The 19,770-nt window shown below is 32.3% G+C and overlaps 2 protein-coding genes across 4 annotated transcripts in view; one reads left to right on the top strand and one right to left on the bottom strand.

Moving 5' to 3' along the window:
- Positions 1 to 4,844: 4,844 nt before the first annotated feature.
- On the bottom strand, positions 4,845 to 13,115 carry LOC148308942 (LETM1 domain-containing protein 1). Its single transcript, XM_088260894.1, has 4 exons — positions 12,960 to 13,115; positions 11,499 to 11,873; positions 10,012 to 10,300; positions 4,845 to 5,430 (listed from the first exon to the last, which is right to left on the bottom strand). The coding sequence occupies exons 1-4, from the start codon at positions 13,010 to 13,012 to the stop codon at positions 5,110 to 5,112; spliced, it is 1,038 nt and encodes a 345-aa protein (XP_088117020.1). The 5' UTR covers positions 13,013 to 13,115; the 3' UTR covers positions 4,845 to 5,109.
- A 2,763-nt stretch (positions 13,116 to 15,878) lies between these two features.
- The window catches only part of Ack-like (activated Cdc42 kinase-like), a 37,971-nt gene continuing 34,079 nt past the window's right edge, over positions 15,879 to 19,770 (top strand). For all 3 annotated transcript variants that reach the window (XM_088260849.1, XM_088260848.1, XM_088260847.1), the window contains exons 1-2: positions 15,879 to 16,230; positions 18,836 to 18,902. In XM_088260849.1, coding sequence (XP_088116975.1) covers positions 16,218 to 16,230; positions 18,836 to 18,902 — 80 coding nt within the window. In that variant the 5' untranslated portion in view covers positions 15,879 to 16,217. The remainder of the gene's footprint in view (positions 16,231 to 18,835; positions 18,903 to 19,770) is intronic.

Below are 19,770 nucleotides of genomic sequence, written 5' to 3'. Positions count from 1 at the left end.
AAAAAATAAATAAAAAGTTACATATCCCTGATAAGATGAAAATATGACAATACTCTAAGTGTGTCCTAATTAGGAGTTGTTCACATAGGATATATATATATATATATACACATATTGATATCAATAAATTGATGTATTGATACTATACTACACTATATATAAATAGTATACTATATATATTTATAGTATCAATTTATTGATACTACGTATCAATATGAATAGCTACGTATCTGTTGCGTATGTTTTCTGTTTTATGTGTTTGCTGTTTTTTGTTTTTGCTGTTGCCTTAAAGCACTTATTTTTACTTTATTACTCGTCTCAACTTGTACATCTTATAACTGTTTATTATTATTTTTACTTTAGCTCTAAATTAAGTCTGCCTATTAATCTTCTTTACTTTTCCAATATTTTATTCTTGCTGTTTACTTTTAACTCATTTAAAATTTGTGAAATTTTATAATTAGAAAAGGTTACAATTACCTGTTTTGTTTGTTATTCATTATTGTTAATGTATTTATGTTAATTTTCTGTTAAATTTCTAAATAAAATAAAATAAAATATGTCTTCATTTCCAAAAATCTCTGAATTTCGGATTGGAAACTGCAGAAATCATTCAGAAATATTTTGACCCTTGTCAATGTGATTACCTAATTATCTGTACGAAAAAAAGCGTTACACATTATAAATTATTTTTCTAATCTACATCAATGACTTTACAAATATGAACGGATTCAACCTTTGAGAGATAATAGGTAATTGGAACAGGTGAATTGAGTCATCCAAAGCTATTCTCTACCACGTCCCACAATTGAAACTAAAATTTAATTTATATTGTATTTTGACATCTTAACAAAGATGAAGAAGAATATGGATGTCTGCATTGCAATTTGATTAACTTTGCTTTTGGCAATTACTCCTCAAGGATAAGTAATTCGTTTGATGTAAGCCGGATTTACATTGAGTCAATTACTTACGTCAGTACCTGTGCCAAAAACTAACTTACACTGTTCAAAATCAATATATACGAAAAGCTTCTTCATCTCATTAATAGATGTCTCTAGTGAAAATTATAGTGATTCTTGTACAATGTTTCGAAATTGGATCATATACATACTTATATATTTATAACTTCCAAGAATTTGAGTGGTGTGGTTGTCAAGCTTGGGTAGAATTGGTGAATGTTACACGTGTGTAAAGTGATCACCTAAACCAGCCTATGATGGTCGTAAGCCCCGTAAATGCCCAGACTTCCATATTCTTCTTCATCTATGTTAAGATTTCAAAAAATAATATGAGTCTAGCCTTATTGTACGATTACAAAATTAGGTCCTTACGGTACATGCTTCTTCTTTTTCGTGTTGAAGGCCTTGTGGCCTGTTTTTAAGAGGGATTAGCCTCCTGCGATGTCGATTCCCAGCTGTCGATTCATCTCATCTGCTTGGGGGTATGCGTGCAGTGGAATGTGAGGGAGTCTGGATGGTTCCATTCTACTATTGTCTTGCGAATACTATTGTCTTCTTCATTGCCTTCTACACCTAACGACATTTGCGATCTCGCAGATTTCTCTTATCCTAGTGTACCTTATTCTGTATTTTATGGTAGGGACTGACCGGAGCATTTCGTCGTAACATCGCTCGCGGCGAGCATTCGAAACCATGGATGGAGCGCTCGGCTCGCTGTACTAACTGTCTGAATGCTCGCATCGTAACGTGTTACGTTACGACCAAATGGCTCCGGTCAGTCTCCACCGTTAGGTACTCTTGCCAGATATGCTCAGATAGGCTACATAGATCATACATAATCTTACCAGGAAAACATCATTTGAATCAAGTGAAGAAAGGATTGTTTAACAAATTTACGGGGAGAATGTGGTTGGTAATAGAAGCAGAGGAAAACCAAGGAAAACTTGGCATGATCAAGTATGACAAATACAGCAGGACCTCTATTATCCGACCCCCGCTAGTCCGAACACCTCTGTAATCCGAACGCCCACTCAACCCTCCCGAGCTTCTTGAAAACGGATATCCGTGCTTTGCACGAAATTGAAGAATGTTTGACGCTGCAGCAGTAGCAAGAATTCTCCTTTTTTTGTTATTCATTTAATATATTTACATTTTTATTTATAACATAATACATTTGAATCATTTATACATATGGAGAACTTTTATATTTCGATTCGCTGTGCCTCTCCATAAAAGAGTGTGCTCTTGTGCTTGGAAAGGGACTTACACTCGTGGTTTAATGTTATATAATAAAAGATATAATAGTTTTTTTTGAAGCGCGGTTGAATCCATTGAAGCGCGGTGTTTGCCTATACCTACATGCCTTGAATGGGCTGGACAAGTGGATATTCCTGTGCTAGGAAGATGCTTTTACGTAAATTGCGAGTCAAAGCTTTTTACTTATCATTGAATAAATCTCAATCCAATAAATACATTTATGTTATTATTTATATTGCTTTATTTGATTTTAAAAAAGTACTCTACAGATTCTCTGTACTGTATTCCGAACGCTTTACTAGTCCGAACAAAGGGTAGTTTTTCGGCGTTCGGATTATAGAGGTCCTGCTGTATTTCCATAACACACAGGCCCATCGCTTTTAAATATTAGATCACCTCCGATGTCATTAACCCATCCGCATATCAGTTTTTTTGTTAATGTGTATAAGTAGGTACATACTAATTAAATGTATCCCCGAAAGTAAAAAAAATTGCCCCGCCCAAAAGGGAAATGAAATGGTTTGTCAAACAACGAATTTGTCATAAACTGAGAACAAACATAGAAATAATCTCTAAATGCAAAAAAGGGTAACACGCACTAAACAGATTGATTTTGTGGTATAAATCAGTCCAACAGATCATAAAGGTGGGAACTGACCGGAGTCATTTCGTCGTAACATAACACGTTACGATGCGAGCATTCGTATAGTAAGCACAGCGTTCCGAGTGCTCCATCCGCAGTCGGATGCTCGCCACGAACGACGTTACGACGTTACGACGAAATGCTCCGGTCAGTCCGCAATAAACGCTTACGTGTGACCCATACTTTTGAAGCGTCATAGGGCGCTTGTCCGCCACCCGGAATTCCGTGTAATTTTACCGTCCGGCACGTCAGTTAGCGTTTTAAAACGACGATTGGCTTGTGCTTTTGTCCATCTTTCTTCGGATCGGATCTCTTGATCGGTGCGTGAACACGTAGCGCGTAAATTCGATTACGCTAAACTGTCGTAGTCGTTTTCATTTTTCAAAACCGGACTGCTGGACGGTGTATCCCGTGTAGTGAACAAACGCCCTTAGACGTTAAATTCAACCGAGTTTTAAATAAATAAACTGTTTCATAAAATTATAACAATTTTTTTTTTACTAATAAATATGAAACATAACTATTACGCACGTATTTTAATCGTGTGTCTAGATCAGAAATGTGATAAATTGTCGAGAAAACTTAAACAAATATTATGCCTGGGATGTAAAGTTTTGAATTTAACTGATTTTAGTTGATATTTTGGTCAAAGGATAATTTTTCCCTGCAAGGACATCTTTCGTCAAGTGCCGTAAATAAATGTGTATAAAAATAATGCACTATCAAATGTTTTCTTTACCGACTTGTATATATCACACGAAAGTATATTTATGAATGAACACCCACGGACGGAGGTGTGGCTTCAACCGCGGCTAATATGCGAGCATAAAATATTCTTAGTTGCCAAGATATGGCGGCTGGATGTCGATGGGTTAAGAATATCATTAGTAAAAGTTTCTACTTTTTTTATTAAATTAAGAATTGATGCTGATAGTGAGGGCTAGTTAAAAAAATATATGAACTTGAATCAAACAAATTCAACAATATACATAGAATCATCTGAATTGCCAAGTCAAAATAAACTTTAATTTTTGTTACACAAAAAAAATACGTAATATTACATTTCCTTTCATCTATGAAATATCCATAGAATTAAATTACGAATAACAAAACTATGATTGAACTTACAAAATCTTACAACAGTGGTCAATAGATGGCAGTAATATATTTTTAATACCCACAAAAGTTGTGACATTGATCAACAGATGGCAGTATAATACAAAATATTGTTGCTAGGCAGAGGATATTGTCAAGTGAGGATATTGTCGAAAGTGTCAACAACGAAACGAATTTAGAGGAAGTCAACAAAGACTTAATATGAGAATTCAGTTGATGTTCCAACTTTGACACTTTAGTTACCAACAATTTTTTGAAAGACTTACCTTAAAAACCGAGCACTTAGTTTCCCTGAAAAATTTAATTCTCAAGAATAATTCTATAGAAAAAAAACAATCAGGGATTTTTTTAAATATGATTGAATTGTGATATTTATTTATTTTTTATAAAAATGTTTATAAATAATGAAATGAATTTTAAATGTTTAGTTGTTTGTTTGTAGAAAACAAACAACTTTGGACAATCCGTTTATATTATGGTGATCATATAACACGGGTCAGAAAAGCTACCCGCAAATCAGCGTAATAACAGAATGCCACTGTATTTTTAGCGATTCTTGATGAAGAGTCATACCGATGTTATTTATCTATACAGGGCAGTATTTAGAGCTGTCGACCTATTAAGCTTGATATTGTTACAATTTTTCATACGTATAGAGGACAACTTAAGGTGGAGACTAACCGGAGCATTTCATCGTGACATAACGTCGTAACATTGCTCGCGGCGAGCATCTGACACTATGGATGAAGCGCTCGGCTCGGTGTGAACGAACAAAATGCTCCGGTCAGTCTCCACCTTTAGATTGCAACTCAGATTACAACTTTTTAGCAGGGAAAATTTACAGGATAAAAATTAAAAAAACATCATTTGCAGTAAAAATTATTTACTTGACTAGCTTTCAGTATACATAAATAAAACTGTGCTTATAAATAACACAATTTTTTCTAGAAAATATATGCAACAGTGTCTTTGTTTAAAATATTTTAAAATAATAAATCTGCTTATATGAAATAAGTTAGACCTCACAGAGGCTGTATCCACAATGTCAGATAAACTCTTATAAACAAAAACAACAAACATTTAAGTCGTATGGTGACATAAGTCAAATTTTATTAAAATTCTATTTATTCGCTAGTTTTTTGGTAAATCACTTTGTAAATTGTGACCCAATAATATTGAGATATGAAGTAAGAATGAGTAGGATTCTTTTCCGACAACACTAGAGAGTTGGATCCATTTATCGAGTATATTAATAATATCACTTTTTGACATCTGCGATGCGTCGAATCCTCTTGTGAAACAAGCAATTTGTAAATCATATATATTCATCTTTGTCACCCCGCCCTCTCGAACTATTGCTTTATCGATTTCATTCAGATATAAAGCTCTTTGGTGCAGTTTGCTACTTGCGGAAAATATTGCAGACAGGCCGTGCAACCGTATTAAATGATTCTGAAAAAAAAAATTAAATTAGCGATACATAAATGAAGAAAGATGATACAAAGTTTCAGGAAAAATTTCCAGTTAACCTCACCAATGTAAATGCAATTAAAACCAACAAATTTATTTTATTAATTCCCAAATAATTATTTTAATGATCAAATTTTAGCCAATAATATTAATGACGAAACCTGATCGCTGGTTAAATTAAACAAGAGTGGAAAAACCTATTAGGTTATTTTTTTTTTTTTTATTCTTTTTTAAGTATTTTGTTTTTCAAATTATAATTATTTATTGCTACAAATTTTTACGGTAAGCAAGTACTGATTTAATAATTTGCATTCAATTAATATTTATATTGAAATCATGTGTATAAATAACTATATATACGGTAAAATCTCAACACTGATTTGTATTTGTGATGATAAAATACAGTTTTACCAAGAAAAGTAGAAGAAAATAGAAAATAAACAGCTTAGAGAAAAAAATACAAGTCATTTAAGAAATTGAATTTGTATATTTTTTCTTATTTTTTTTTAATTTTAAGGATACAGTAATCAAATGAAATATAATAGTGTAAAGGTAAACATCGTCATTATTTTAGTCAATATTTGTGTTAAGCAAAAATACAATAGAACTTCAAATTTAAATATCATATTCATTTTATCATCTTGTGTTAGTAAACAGATAATTATAAAAGTATCGGTTTTAATTTTAGTAAAATACTGTAAACCCTCCTATGACGTTGAGATAAGTACCGCGTTATCAGAGGGAATGTTATAGGGAGTAAATGTTTTTAAATTGTATTTTAATTTGGTAATGACTCATTTTAGTCATTCCCTCCGGTTAACGTGTAAAATTAATATTTAAAACATTAACCCCCATTTATTTTCCCTCCGATAATGTAGTACCTATTTCAACGATATAAGGGGGTTTACTGTATACATCTTTAATACAATTAGAACATTTTGAAAAACAAAATATGGTAAATCTACATTATAAACGCCCTGTACATAGTGAAACAACATAGGAATAGGTAAAGCAAAGCATCATAAGTGCCAAAAGATCCAGAATTATACACTTTATTATTTTTTAATTTTGGACTATTACTTCTCAAGTGGTGATTCGATAATCAAGTGAAATTTCAATAACGCATCATGAATATCAGGCACATTTCATTACATGAGAAAGAAGAAAGACATAACTAGGGAAGGAAGGAGAAAGAGACCTATATTAGCGAGCATTCCGATGCATGGGGCAAAAGAAAGCGTCGTATACACGATATAAAGCAGTGGTTTTTAATCTGGGTTCGATTGTACCCCAGGGGTTCGCTAAGTCAGGTTCGGCAGAGGTCAAAACATACCCGCCTTATTGTACGATATTATGAAAAATGATACGACGCACAATATATTCATTTATCCAATGGATCTAGTATATCATATATATATATTTATTTACATATATATATATATATATATATATATATATATATATATATATATGTATATATATATATATATATATATATATATATATATATATATATGTATATATATATATATATATGGGTTCGAATGTAAGCGCAAAATACCACATCACAACTAATGATAACTCAAATCAGTTATAGCAAATAAAAATCTATCAGCAGAAGCTAAACTGGCAGTACACAACGGAGTCCTGGTTCCAACTCTAATGTATGGAAGTGAAACATGGAGTTGGCAAAAGAAGGATGAAAGTAGACTGAATGCAGTCAAAATGCGATCTCTCAGAAGAATGTGTGACAAAACGATGTATGGTAGATGTTCGAATAGTGAAATAAGGAAGTAATGCAAAGCTGAGATAAGCATTATCGATAAAATTAAGAAACGTGTGTTGAGATGGTTTGGACATGTAGAACGAATGAGTGAGGAAAGAACGGTAAAACAAATTTATGAGGCGAATGTAATTGGAAAAACGAGCAGAGGAAGACCGAGAAAAACATGGCACGATCAGGTGTGCCAAATACTTGAAAGTGGTCAGGTTAGGAGTCGTAATAATCGGCGGGTATGTATGAGGAGATGCATGAACGTGGATGTTTGCAAAGACAGAGTGGTGTGGCATTCTATTCTCTTGTGAAGCGGCGTGATGGTTAGTTAGTTAGTTACAACTAATGATTCAAGTGATAACTTCAAATGGAAGCGCTCTACACTATTCAGGGTCAGGTATTAGACTGTCAACAATATCATAAATATTGAACCTCAATGGATTAGTCCAATTTCATAAACATTTGAAGTTAAATTCCTTTCTCGGTTATTTAGTTATTTAAGTGTGATGTTGGTCGTCTTGCATGTTAGATTATTGTTTTACAGTACTGGTGCCTATAGTATTTTAAATTAACAGTCATGTTCATTTGATCAACTAGGAGAGTGAAATATATATATTTTTTAATAGGAGAACATAACAAGGACGGTCGAAAATGAATTGGCACAATCAGAACCTAAAATCTGGTGGTATCAAAAGTCTGCATAATCGAAGGGCATGTATGACATTCAAGTTCATTCGAAAGAGAGTCTCCTTCAAATTGGGATTTTTGGCATTTACGATACCTTGCTGGAAGAGGGTTGATATTGAGCATAATTATGCATGAATTACGACAAGTATACGCAGTCACATCCTAATTACTCATACAGGGTGGCAAAAAATTAATCACCCTTTCGAAACATATTATAATTTTTGCAAATGGCATTGTACGTCAATCATATTTGACATTTGTGAACTAGACAAGTCAAGTATAAAAACTGATTAATAAAACGGGCTCAAATGTGTATCAACACTTGACGGATATCATCTTTTCCACTTAAAAATTATAAAAATTATAAAGGTCCAAATAAAGATTTCCATCACTCTAAAATTATTGAAAAATTATTGAAAAATAAAAATTAAAACAAAATTGGATAATCAATTATGTGCCACCCTAAATCTGTTTGTATACTGTAGCTGTCTACTTCACAAATGTCAAATATTATTATTGTATGACGTCATTTGCAAAATTTATAACATCTTCTGATAGAATAAATAATTTTGTGCCACCCTGTATGAAGTAAGTGCTTTGCACTATACAGAATGTAAAGAACACCCCTCACTGTACTCCATTGGTTCACTTTGTATTAGATTTAGTGGAGCAGCAATGGCTGTTTGTTTACTTTCTGTATATCTATATTCAGGAATAAATCGCAAAAAAGCAATGTCGAAAGTCTATTTAAAATTATTGACTTAAAAAAATAAAACATCATAGATTTTGTAATGTTATGTGTAAGATTTGTGCCTGTAAAAAAGCATACTAGTTGTGAAAAATATTATAAACATGAATTAATTGACAGTATATACATATTTCAAGGTTTTGTCTCACAGAAAACGGAACTTTTTAAAATTATAGTTTTTTAGTAGCGTATGTATCTACTAACACAAATTAGAGTCAGAAAAGTAGAATTTTTTAAAAGGGTGAAATATCATGAAGAACGTTTATTTATTTGACAGTGAGTTTTTAGTATTGGTGGAAAAAATAATTTGAAACATAGATGAAAAATAGTTTTGTTCTAAACTCGATAAATCGTCTACTGAAATATTTAATTTAATGTTGTAAACTTCGACATGAAATTTCGACATAACCTTAGTAAAGGATCTACCTTTCTGATTCTGATTATTGCGAATAGTTCTTCTTTTTTCTCAGCCGTCTCTCTAATTTTTTCAGATTCCGCTCGTTTGACTTTATAAATCCACTTACTACCCGCAACGGGGACAATGTCATCAGTACATATTTGTTGGGGCCAGCCTATTCCTCTCTTCATGTCCCATGATCTCCAACGCAATACTCTGGATGCCCATCTATCCATTCCTTTGCCATTTTAGTCTGGCAAATGTGATCTACCACGTTGGCAACTGTTTGATTGCGTCATTTCTAATTATGTAATATATCGCTCACTCCTTTCAAGAACGTCATAAATCAAAATACTTGATTTTCCAGGAGATCGTTTTTAATGTTTAAGAATATAATCAAATGTATTAAAAATAAATATCAAGCCACTTATTAAACTTTTTACTGTCCATAGATCTTTTTAGGTAAAACCTGAAGTTTTTTTCTCCATTTGAAAAATATTAAGTGTATTTAAAAAAAATAATTAAACAATATATTTTCTTCAAAATGCAAAAACAACACTTTCTGCCCTCTAGCGGGTAAATATTAAGTTAGAAATATGCCTTCTTTTGCCGGGATATAGTACATTTTCTGGGAATTCCGAAAACATGCACAACTGAAAATTGACGATTTTTGATTTATGACGTTCTTGAAAGGAGTGAGCGACATATGGACACACTCAAAATGTTATAAATTTGCAATTATGCGTTGTGGCAGTCGTCAAATATTTTCGGGATAGATTACGTGAAAACATTTCATATTATTATCGTTATTTATGGGGCTGCTACGTTGATTTGTTCCGCAGTTAAATGGGATGTGTATAAAAATGTACGAAAATCGTGAACACGCCACTAATATGAATAATTTTTAAAAAATCAGTTTTTTGTGAGACAAACCTTGAAAATTTTTATTGTACTTACACGATGCATGAAATGCAAATTTTTCAAACTATAAGGCCCTGAAATGAACAAATGCTTGCAATCTACTAGCTGTTGGATGGTTGGTTGCTCTCCTTTTTCAAGAACTTGAAGGACTTCTGTCCACATTGGGATGAGATTCTTATCTCGGATGTCTTTGGCTTGATTTTGCAAGCTTTTGAGTATTGGTTTGCAATGCTTGAGCCGGGCATCTAAGTTTGAAGAGCTGAAGTCCACTTTCTGTTGATCGGTCCAAAAGTGGGACGTGAGAAGTTTTTGAGGATACATATACCTGAAATGATGATTAATTATAATAAAGAAGAAGAAATTATAAATTAAACACCTGAGTATTATATTGTTACGTCATCATACATCAAACACAGTATGATGCAGAATGCATTGAAACACATGTCAAGTAGATTTTAATAAAAATTGGCATTTACCAAGTAAAACTAAAATTGAAAATGGAAAGATATTACCACAAAGTGACTGCCGAATCAATAATGAAATTTAAACAAACAACAACAAAAAATATGTTTTTCTCCCAGTAATATGCAGGGGTGTGCCTTCCATATAGGCAGAAAAGCAGTGCCTATCCTAACTTACCCGCGTGACATATAAAAACGCAACCAGTACCTACCCTACCTTACTAAGTAGTACCAGCTTACCTTACTACCTACCTCTACTGCCTACCCTAGTAAGTAGTACCTAGCTTACCTAACTACCCACCTCTACTATACTATATTATAATGAACATTTTCCTTATTTCAAAATGATGATTATCCTTTACAAAAGTAACAATTATGCATATTTTTACTCTGATTACAATACATTGTTTATCTTTATAATGTTTTCTGGGTGCTTACTGTACTGGGAATAGTAAGAAGTGAAAAAATTATAGGTAAATAATGTATTCACAAAAGTGAAAAATAATGGGCTTGCCTTGCTGGTAAACCCTAGGAACGCCACTGCTACCTACACCAATTAATTCTCTATGCACGCCACTGGTAATATCGCTCACTCCATTCAAGAACGTCATAAATAAAAAAACTCGATTTTTCAGGAGAACGTTTTTAAAGTTTAAAAATATAATACAATGTATTAAAAATAAATATCAAGCCACTTACTGAACTTCTTACTGTGCAACAGATCTTTTTAAGTAAAACCTGAAGGTTTTTTCTCCATTTGAAAAATATTAAGTTTATTTAAAAAAATAATTGAACAATACCTTTTCTTCAAAATGCAAAAACAACACTTTCTGCCCTGTGGCGGGTAAATATTATATTAAAAATATGCCGCTTCTGCTGGGATATAGTAAATTTTTTGGGCATTCCGAAAACATGCCCAACTGAAAATTGACGAATTTTGATTTATGACGTTCTTGAAAGGAGTGAGCGATATGTGATAAGAAATTGGGGGATTATGACAAAAATATAATCTCTAAAAATTTGTTTTATAAATAAAATACTGTTGCATATTTGATAACTTACGCCAATGGATAAACAACAAAGTTTGCAAACGGCAATGAAGAAATTAACAAAACGGGAGTAATTTTCATCATATCTTTGGGCATTTGGTGGTAGATCTCGATTTCATGCCTTGTCAGGGAGGAGAAAACATCTTCTTTGGTTAAATTTTCTAGCGATAATTTAATTTTGGCGAATGCCTTGAGATCCAGGTAAAACTTATGAATTCCATCTTTGAATACTCTGTAAACTTTGATTGCAGCTGGGAACCTTTTTTCGATCATTTGTTCATAATATGTCATGTATCTGAGATAATTCTGTAAAATATTGACTCGCTTATCACCCCGTCCTGTAGGTTTATCATTTTGTTGGCGGATCACACTTGCGGTTGAGAAAGTTCTGAAAAAATCAATTGAAGACAGTAAATATGAGGTTAAACTACAAATATTTGATTTCAACAGAAAACAAAAAATCAAAAATATGAAAATTAAATAAGTTGTAAATAAGAAGACGTATAATGATCGTTTCATTACAGTGTGTCCAAATACTTGTTCACAAATCTGGATCATCTCCAATTGTTGAGTTATTTTTCATATTATTCTTTGACATCTCAACATAGATGAAGAAGAATATGGAAGTCTGGGCATGTTATAAATAAATTAACTGGTCAAATAATAAGCTAAATAATATAATGAAAAGGATATTTTCTAGCGTTTCTCATGTATGTGATTACAATCCAGGATTGGGACCTCATACAAATGAAAAAGTTTCTGCTCAATAAAAAGCTTCATTCATCTCACCAATATATAGAATTTCCCAGAATTAGAATAGTAGGGTTGTTATTCCATGGGTAGAATCTGTGAATGTTTCACGTGTGTAAAGTAATCACTTAAACCAGCCTATGGCGGTTTTCTTATCATTTGAATTACCTAACGTCCAAGTGACTCTGAAATCTAGCTACGGCTTATGCAACACCGTTTATCATGTTCCTACTCAGGCTTCAACTTTAAAAGTTTCATAGCCTATGCCTACTTGTGAGTGGATTTACTCTTTATGTTTAAAGTTACTATAATTTCATGTAATTCATGAGTGAAAATTCTAGGCAAAAAAACCTATGACGGTCGTAAGCGCCGTAAATGGCCAGACTTCCATATTCTTCTTCATCTGTGTTGAGATGCCAAAAAATAATATGGTTTCACTAAATGATCTTACATTATAGCACGAAATTGTAACATCCGATTACAACATATACATAATTTATCAAATAGGTTATGTGGTTGACGGGCAATAGGTGTTACAACCTATGTCATCCTGATAATTATACCAATTAATTTAAATAAAATATTAAATTATATTATAAGGCTAATATTTAGCGGAATGTACCACGTAATACGTTTATTTGTATTCACGATCAGCGGGAAAAAATATTAGTACTAGGACAATAAAAGACAATATTCATTGGTGATATAAATAAAATAAACTCACCTTGTTGACAAAATTAGATTATTTCGACATAAACCGACAGCCCTTCCTAACATTTTTGAAGAATCAAATCGAACACTAGTTGTAAATTCAATATTATAATAAAGTGGCAGCGCTGACTGAAAAGAAGAATTCGGATAAACAATGCCATAGAAGGCACAGATTAATAATTTAATAGCTAACGTCAAAAAGACAGTGTTGCTAGAACATTATTTTAGATGGCTTGCACGAGCACCTACTTACCCGAATAAAAAAATCTTTGAACTCAAAAGAAATAAATGTGTAATTATTTGTGTTACATTGATAAAAGTACAAACGATCAATTATGTTATCTTTAAATACTTGTGCAGCTCCAACTGACTTCTGATAAAGTCAGCATATTTAGTATACGTATTAAGCATGAAGCTTGACCTCTAAATTTCATAAATTTATATTAAAAGTACAATTAATGTTTAAAGATTAATTATCACGAACCCTAGATTGAAATTTCGGGGTACTCACTTATTTAACTTGAGACTAAGGTGTTAAGAGTGTTTTTGTTATGAGTGTAGTATAAATCTATGAGTTTTCAATATTTTGTTCTCCAATTTTAATTTCAATTATTTATATTTGAGTCACCACATTGTAAATCGAAATTTAGTTAAAGACGTGGCAGGACAGTTAGCTTAAGGCTCTTTGCTTCTGTAAATTTGTTTTTGCATTAAAATATACATCGAATGAATGACAATGATAGCTTCTTATAAATTGTAAGTGGGTGAATAAATAAAATTATTGATAAATTAATCAATCATTAATCGATTAATCACTTAGCAGTTATCAAAAGCAGGTCATTGATATTTGCTCGATGAGTAGTCTGGATGATGAAAAAATTTAAATTCATACGATCGGTGATTTCCTTATTTAAATAAAGTATTCTTACTTATATTTTCATTCACATTTTTATTATTTAGGCAGTTTTTGCTCTACATATTTTCCTTGATAATTCCAATTTTTAACTTTTTACCCTGCTTTTTTCTGATTATAATTAACCCGTAAGCTGTGGATCGCATCTATTGTCGTTTTTTATACAGGTACATGCATAGTCATTTTTCAACTTTACGTACTTATATCAAAACCTATGGATATTTTTTTGCCCTTAACTTTGGTTTGAGGCATAGATGAATTCGCCCTCTTTGATTTGGTGTCATAAAAAATCAAAATTATTTTTATTTAGTGTCAACTTTATCGTGAATACTTCCGGTCAGCTCGTGCTCGGCGCGTGGTCTCAGTATCGTTTAGTCTGTTCAATCAGTTTAGGCGATCTTAATTATCATAAACTTTTTTCATAATTACTATATTTATTAACTGTGTGGAACGAGAAAGGTATTATAATTAATTAACAAGTGTTTTGTGATATTTTTGAACTTTAAAAAAAAAAATTATCGTGCAATGCTTCGAATACTAGAAGCATTTTTTTAATGTTATAACTTTTATCGTCATAATATCGTCTCTACGTATTAAAATTTATACGACAATAACGAAAATATCATGTTTTTCTAAGAAACAACGATTCTGAAAACAAAAATGGTGAAAGCGACCATTACCAATACTCGAGAAAAGGCATTAAGTCACATAATTTTGATGTCCCACATGCAAAATGCATTTTTGTTCTAATCCCTATTTTGAAGATTCTCACAAAATTTCGATATGCAACGAATGGACTATACGACAGCCGCGTTTTCTATACCTCCGCCAAATTTTCTGCCGCGAGTCCGTTAATGTTAATATTTTTGTGTAAATACACTGTAAAAACATAGTAAGTAAACTGAATTGTGTACTGTGAACATCTATAATAGATATCCGAGTGACTTCCTAAAGTTTCACTACAAAAAATATGCTTTTTTGTCAAAAATATTGTAATGTAAAATAATCCAGCAGGGGACGAAAAGTTTTACACTCGAAATCGAGCAGCTTAGAGGTTAATAAAAATTAGTTTCACACCATAGTATGAATTGCATACCCATAAAACAAATTTTGCCGATGTGGAATCATTTGTTTTAAATTTAAATGAATGATTTCTTTAGAGATATAACGATTGCTGTGAATCTTTGGGATTCATAGAGAGATTTGTGAACTCTCCAATCTAAAGCCGAAAACACTTTGAGAAATCGCTGAAGAAATATTGATATCTGGAGCTCGTGTATGACGAAAGATATCGTGAGATAAGGATAAAAATGAAAGCGATACTGAAATGAGAATGTAAGAAGAAAGACTTCACGTAGATACCCAGGCCAACCCTTACAAGGTGAAGAGATAGCGGATAGTCGATATCCCATGAGGAACAGTTGGAGGCACAGACAGATTCCCAGGATCTATAGAAAGAAGAAGAAGAAGAAAAAGATAACTGTAGCATTCAATGATGAAAAGCAAAATATTAACAATGAAATAAAATAAACAGTAGATTTATGATAAAAGTGAAAGTAATTATGTATTGATTTAGAAATTATTTTAAAACCGATTTTAATTACATCGAAATTTGAAAATCTTATTCCATGGGCCTTTTTTCGTAACACAATAACTAATAAATACTAGATAATAAATAATAAATAGGTTGCAATTTTTGAAATATTTAATTGTAAAATGTACTCTATTACCAACGGAATGCATGAATGATTGTGGTATAAATAAATTTAATTTCAAGAAAATTAGAAGTTACTCAAAATCAGTCTTTTGATGATCTGAGGTAGCCTTTCATCAAATAATTGTGTTCTCAGGTCGATGAAAAAACTAGTTTTAAACGTTTAAATAATAATTATCATCTATCATGATAATTATTATCTTATGTTTGAGATTTTGATTTCTGGCAATATTAAAATTAAAAGTATACATTAAACCCCGGTTTAAAAAAAATATGTAGCGATGTGAAAAACTGGTTTCACGTTTATTACTGAACGATCGTTTGTGCTTGTCGCTTCTCGAAAGTAAAAATGTAAAGTTTACAAATTAGTTAGTCTTTGATTTAAAGTAAAAATGGAGCTCTTTGGAAGATTTTTGCTTGACGTCCGGCGTTAAGAGTTTTATCGCATTTCCCATTAGTTCATTAGCTGATCAGTGCTGAAATCGTTCGGTAGTCTCTCGTGCTCTCGCTACGGTTGTTCTCGAGACAACAGACGTTTTTATTTTCTGATTACTTGCTTTTAACATCTAGCGTATTCTTCCAAAAATACACTTTTTTGTTGTTAATGTAACGAAAAATCATTACTATCATGTTCTTCTAACATCATGGCAACCATGGGTAAGTATTTTACATTTTTCTCCGGCGCCAAAGTAGACAACATATGTGATGTTCACCTCCGGATATTATCGATTTTTCGTTCAACCGTATGCTAGGACATTTTTGGGTACAGAAAGTCCTCTACTAACGTGATTTTGACTTTCGTGAATTCTTACTTACACAATTTTTAAAAAAAAAGTTTTTTTCTGAAGTAATTTGTTTACATATTGTGTTGATGGGATAATGAGGGAGGGAAAAACCTCCCCCTTTGCCTTTACTGACCACAGAATGTGAAAGGACTAAGTCATAATTTAGATTTCTTCATTATTATTTACATGCATTTTGCGCAAGGGGTTCTTTCTAAATTTTCATAAAAAAAATAAAATGGATGATTCCACAAAACCTTTACTTTTAGAGGCTTGTCTGCAGGAAGAATACTTAGGATACGGAAGACAGATTTGAAAAACACATGACAAATACCCAGACCAATTTAAAATAAATCTTTAATTTATTATGAAATAATTAAATTGATAATTACCCCTAAGATGTTAAACAAAAGTAAATTTGATCCTCGAATCGATAATAAAAGAAGACATGCCATAAAAATATAGACTAATGTTAAAATTATAAAATAATATGCAAAAGGTCAAATGATGTCTGATATCTCAGTCTACGAAGAGAACAATTATTAAATCGATAGTTCCAATTATGGATTGTATAAAAAAAATCTGTACCAATGCAACCTACGATATTTACCAAAAAATGGAGGAATATAAATAATAAATAAGTTAACTTTATAAAAAAAAACAACTTTGTTTCAATCACTTTTTATTGGTACTCTTTATCCAATGTAAATTCGTTAAAATAAAATATTTAAGCGCGCGGCTTTATACTGTTTTTGGGCGATTCCTTAAGTTGTGATTTGGAGTTGACGTATTCGCTACGCAATGCACAATAAAAACAACATTTAGGAATTTTGTAAATCATAATTTTAATTTTTTAAAAAAAAAAAGAGAAATATTTGTGTCTATATTATTTTCACAAATATTACAATTTCATACTATTTCTGTGAGCTGAAGCGGCTCATTATTAGAAATAGGCATCAAATTGCGGTAGAGGGGTTCGAACCAAGAAACTCTGACTTAAGAGTTCGCGACACTAACCACTGGACCACAACCCGATACTTTTTAAATCATATTTTCATGTGGGGTACAGAGTTCGTGGAATTTTTGGTAAGGGAAGGGTAATTAACTATGAGTATTTCAATGTTTTAGAATTTAGTACATAAACCATGATAATGACAAGGTTCTTGTCGAAACCAGTTGGATAAAGTGTACTGATAAAAAGTGGTTAAAATAAAGTTGTTTTATTTTATAAAGTTTATAAAATGTGCTACAATGTATCTGCGAAAAACATTCAAGAAATAAATAAGTAGTTTTTATGTATTTACACATAAATTATTATGTACGCATCTAATTAAAAAATAACTTTTGGAAATAATGTTTTAAAAAAAAAATGTATATGTACAATAGATCTATTCTGTTTTGTCATATTATCCTTACTAACTAGCGCATATTATTACATACCATATATATAAAAAAATCACAAATATTTTTTTTGACTTCCACGAAAACCCTTGGAATGAATTAATCACATATGTAAGGGACTTACTGTATTTACTTAGCATTATTGTAATAAAATGTATATGTATTGTGTTTTTATTGGGACCCAGGACTTTATAGTTTCATTTGGTATTCAATAAAGATATAACAACTCATAGAACACATTTTTTTATACTTTATTCTGCACACCATGATCCATGATGTTTCTTTGTTGTTTTTTTAAGTAAACAGACATTGTTTAAATAATTATAATTCCGATAAATGATTCTTATAAAACTGGTTGATTCAACTGACCCTTGGTCTTGCCTCTTAACACACTATGGACAGGAAAGTAATTTTTACTCGTTTGGTTGATTGACGCATAAGGACGGGAAGGGTATTTTTACCTTCTACGCCGACCTCATTTCAAAGTCAGAATAGAAGGAATAACATATTCAATGTTTTTCTCTCTCTCTGGTCTCAATCCTGCGGATTGGTCTGTAGCAGCAAATGACATCTCATTCACCATTGTTGCCTATTTTCGGAAGTCCTCTTCAGCTCCTCATACGTCGAGCAGCCCATGTCTTCGTATAAGTCGCTTAGGTATTTGCAGTGTGGGTACGTCCCCTCTATTATTTGGTGCAGGAAACCCTCTTGTCTTAGCACGTGGCCGATCCATTCGGCGCGTCTTATGGAGATAGTCTCTAATGTTTTTATATAAATATTATGTACCAATCTCTTTGTTAAGGTCTTAATTATATGCACATTATTATCAAATCCCGTTGCCAGCAGTCCGCAGGCGTAAAAAATGCTCGTCCAAAGTGTGTTAAGGTAGGTAAGGTGTAGTTATTGATCCCTGAAGCTTATTTTTATTCTATTATCTTCGAGTAGCTTAAAAATATCTAAACTTTACATAGGGAAAACTTGTAGATATGTAAATGTGCAATTACCATAAATATTGTATTGCAATAATACTTGAAAATATAAATATATATTTTTAAGCACATATAATATTTTTTTTACAGATACAAAGGACACTTTGTTCGATTTCCTGGTAGATACAGAACTGCTGAATTATTTTGACCAGATAAAGTAAGCTATATTTGGTTTATTGCTTTTTTACGCACACACACAACTTTATATTTTTAATATTTTAGTTTATTGACTTCCTTATTTTAAAAATGATTGTCAAATATATGAGTAGTCCATTTGCAAACCATGTTATGTTAAAAAAAATAGTTTTTTTAGCCAATGGTTTAGCCAATCACTAGAAAAAAAACAAACTGCATATTAAACATAATCTGCCAAAACTCACTAAGTTAGGAATAAAATGGAATAGAAAAATCAATACTCTTGTGACAGCATGGTGTTCTCCCGGATCCCAGTGGGATGTAGTGTGACTGTGGATGGCCTCTTCGTGGAGCAGGTGGAAAAGTTGGGTTTGGACCTGTGTGGTCAAACGGATCTGCGATGCGAAGTGATGGGGCAAGTAAACAAGGCTGCAGCCATCTCAGGATGCCTGAAAAAAGCTATATGGAAAAATCCTGAGATGAAGATCGGCAGCAAAATCAAGATTTACAAAACTTGTATCCGACCCATCATGACGTATATAATCGAAAGTAGAGCGGACACCGTTGCCACAAAAAACGCGCTTACAATGTCAGAAATGAAGACTCAAAGAAGCATATCAGGTAGGAGTCTTCGAGATAGGATAAGAAACGCCAGGATCAGGGAAATATGCGAGATCGAAGATGTCGTTAGGTGGGGAAGACAACGAAGGAGACAATGGTATGCGCATTTGAGGAGAATGGAACCATCCAGACTCCCCCACATAGCACTGTACAGAGATAGGTTGATAGCTGGGAATCGACACCGCAGGAGGTTAATCCCTCTTAAAAACAGGCCACAAGGCCTACACCAAGATGAAGAAGAAAAAGAATAATACTCTTGTAAAATTTTT

The sequence above is a fragment of the Brachycentrus maculatus genome, unplaced genomic scaffold (assembly GCF_059751285.1).
Source record: "Brachycentrus maculatus isolate JH-2025_06_01 unplaced genomic scaffold, ASM5975128v1 h1tg000144l, whole genome shotgun sequence".
Taxonomy (NCBI): domain Eukaryota; kingdom Metazoa; phylum Arthropoda; class Insecta; order Trichoptera; family Brachycentridae; genus Brachycentrus; species Brachycentrus maculatus.
The sequence above is the reverse complement of the archived record's forward strand: the minus strand, read 5'-3'. Positions and strand labels throughout refer to the sequence as shown.